General features: G+C 45.8%; 1 protein-coding gene across 1 annotated transcript; it reads left to right on the top strand.

Moving 5' to 3' along the window:
• Positions 1-326: 326 nt before the first annotated feature.
• On the top strand, positions 327-1542 carry EAH_00067010 (hypothetical protein, conserved; the record flags this gene model as incomplete). Its single annotated transcript, XM_013392615.1, has 3 exons — positions 327-823; positions 1073-1351; positions 1482-1542. Coding segments are annotated over 3 exons (837 nt in total), but the record flags the coding sequence as incomplete, so codon positions are not given.
• Between the last annotated feature and the right edge of the window lie 1551 nt (positions 1543-3093).

Consider the following 3093-nt stretch of genomic DNA (forward strand, 5'->3'; position numbering starts at 1 on the left):
AACTCTCTATGCGTTTCTGCGTTGGCTGTTTTGAATGTTATTTGCATATTTATAAGAAGTATTATTTATAATGTGAATATCAGTTGAGGAGCGCTTGCCTTTGCAAGCGTTTCTCGACTGATATTCACATTATGTTTTCTTATGAAGTACTAGTTGATTGGCGCTTCAAGCATATGATTGATGGCATGCAAAAACTTTAATTTTTAAAAAAAGTATTGTTTGAAAGAACATCATTCAAGAAATTCTTTTTCATGAATGTTTTTGGATTATTTCAAATATTAGATTTTTAAGAAGTATTGCTCGATGGATGCGTGTACTTGTGTCAGGGCGGGGCGGAGTACGCCAGCGAGCTTGTGCTGGGATCGGATCCCATCTCTTGGGTTTCTGTATTTGGTTTGTCTCACCCCGTGCATTTATTCTTCCCTCCCTTTGCTGCTTTCTCGCGCCACAGTCTGCAGCTACTGCCGCTGCTGCGCAGACACTGCGCGGGCGCGACGGTGTTGTCAGTGAACGGATCCTCCAAGGGGATCGGGATCGGCTGCTGCAGCAGCAACAAGAGCAGGAGTGGCTTCAGCAGCTCCGCCGTCCAGCATGAGGGGCACTCAGGACAAAACGTGAAAAGCAAACTCGACAGAACACCAACACCTGTCTCTCCAGCTCAGCAAGAAGGTGCTTCGAGCCTTGTGCTGCTAAATACATCGCACACTGTGCATGCACTCGACGAACAGGCCGCAGCAGCAAACGAACTCTCCTCCGCGGTCTCCTGCATTCACACCGAAGACCTTTTGAAGGAGCTCACAAGCATGAAAGCATCTGCGCTCAGGTGGGCCTCACGTCTTCCTCTCTTCTGGCTTGAGAACAGCAGTATGCAGATATTAAAACCGTCAGCAGATTGCAAAGACTTACTAAAACTTACCAGCCCCCATGCTTACGGCTGCACGCACAGGCACCTAACAATAAAACAAAAATACTTCTTTTGACAGCAGAGGCGTGTGCGCGTCCCTTGGTTGCTGCTTGCACGCATGCACGAGTTGAAACAGCAGCCGCATGCACAGTGTGTGGATGCTTGCAGGTTCCGCGGGGTGTATATACACCTGAATCCCAACGTGCGCTTCTCTGCTGCGGAGAGAGGCGGGCAGTTTGGGCGTTGGTTTCGGCCGTCTTTGCGGGGTCTTGAGTCTCAGTGGAGTGCAGCAGCAGCACTTGTTGAGAAAGGGGGTTTATTAGCAACTTCGTTGCTGCTGCCTGTAGACCTGAGCTCTTGGGCGTTGCGCAGTCTATGTCGAGCTGCCGAGACAGCTGGGAAAAGGCCTTCTCTAATATTCACTAGTGCTGCTTCTCCGGACTCCAGGTGAGATATTGTGCAAGCAGCTTTCTTTTCAACCTATATAGGATATATATATATATACATATGTATATATATTTGCTACTGCTCTTCTCTTCTGTGTGTTGCTGCGGTGGACGTACACCTGAATTTGCAGGCTGATGACGGTGCAGACGGACTTATGGAAGGAGGCGGTATTCTGTGTGTTGCTGCGTTGAGGGTTTGTGTGCTTGTTTTGTTTTGTCTTTAAGCCAGTTGATTGCTGTGTTTTTTGTGTAGTTTTTTGTCTGTTTGGGTCCTTATCGTACGCAGATTTCCGTATTTATAACGAACACGCATGTATTTGTCTTTGTTTCCTCTGGCCTAGCGGTATTTCTGTTGGCTCTTTCTTCTATTTGTTTCATTTCTGCTCTTCTCGGCTGATAATTCAATGAAACAGACAACATTTCGTTTGAGCGGCGTCGGCCGACGCGCTGTGCGCCAGCAACAGCTCTAAAGGCTTCTCCAGAAAAAGGAAAAAGAGAAAAATAGGAGTAGACAGAAAGGAGTTGAGGACGAAGAGATGAAAGGGAAGCAAAAGGGAAGGAAACGCAAAGGAGACAGAACACAGAGAAAGGAGACAAAATACACAGGGAGTAAACAACATAGAGAAGGGAGGCGTACGATAAGTAGAGGAGACAGAACAAAGAGAGCGAGAGAGAGAGAGATAGAGATTGATAGATATGTAGATAGATAGATAGATGGAGAGAGAGAGAGAGAAAGAGAGAGAGAAACAGACAGACAGAACAAAAAGCGAGGACAGACAAACAGACAGACAACATAAAGAGAGGAGAAAGCCTAGAATGAAGGATGCGACATAGCAGAAAGAGAAAAGAGACAGAATTGGAAGAGACAGGGGCCAGTTAGGCCATTCGGAAGAGGAGACAGTTAGAAGATAGGTGAGGGAGGGAGAAGAGGAGGCAGCAGGGACGAGCCTAACTGCTGGATTGCTGTTTCTTTGAGTCCTTTATCATATCTCTTATTGCCGCCTGAGAGCGCACACCCTCGCTCGATTTAACCAGCAGCTACTGCTACTGGTTGCAATTAGGGTTGAGGAGGCGTAAGAATGAGGGTTTATGCCTGAGGGTTTACGGGTTCGGGTGTACAGACACCTGCATGAGAGGCGTTTCCAGAATCTCAGCGGCAGTTGCTCTTTGTTCGGGGCATCTGCGCAGCATGCTGGTGATGATGCGTCTGAGTTCAGCTGAATAGGTAGAAGGAATAGGCGGAAGCTGCAAATAAAAGGAAGGAAAGGAGGCTTTTTTGAGTGTATATACACAGCATAGAAATGTATGTCCGTACAAGACACAAGCAAAATGCAGCAAGAATGAGGTGTATGCACAACCAACCCCAGATGGGGTGTATGGGTATGCATGGCCGCGCATATACGCCCCAGAATATTATTACTTAAACAAAAATATAATGCTTCCAGAACGAACAGCTCTAGAGACACGAGGGAAACTCAATAGAATAACCGATACTGCTGAGACTTTGGCTAGTGAGACCTTCGTAACCGTCAAGCCTCATATGTTGTATCACACAACATAACCCATTTAACATATATATATATATATGTATATATATATATGCGAAATATCAGCGGGGTCAGCAGAGAGCAACGACAGGCCCCATGAGATGAATATTTTTGTATCTTCATTTATATATATATATTATATATGTAAAGAAGGAGACGGCAACAATAGTTATATACGCATATATATGCAAATATA

This window comes from Eimeria acervulina, genomic scaffold (genome assembly GCF_000499425.1).
Source record: "Eimeria acervulina Houghton genomic scaffold, Eah_scaff2609, whole genome shotgun sequence".
In the NCBI taxonomy this organism is placed as follows: domain Eukaryota; phylum Apicomplexa; class Conoidasida; order Eucoccidiorida; family Eimeriidae; genus Eimeria; species Eimeria acervulina.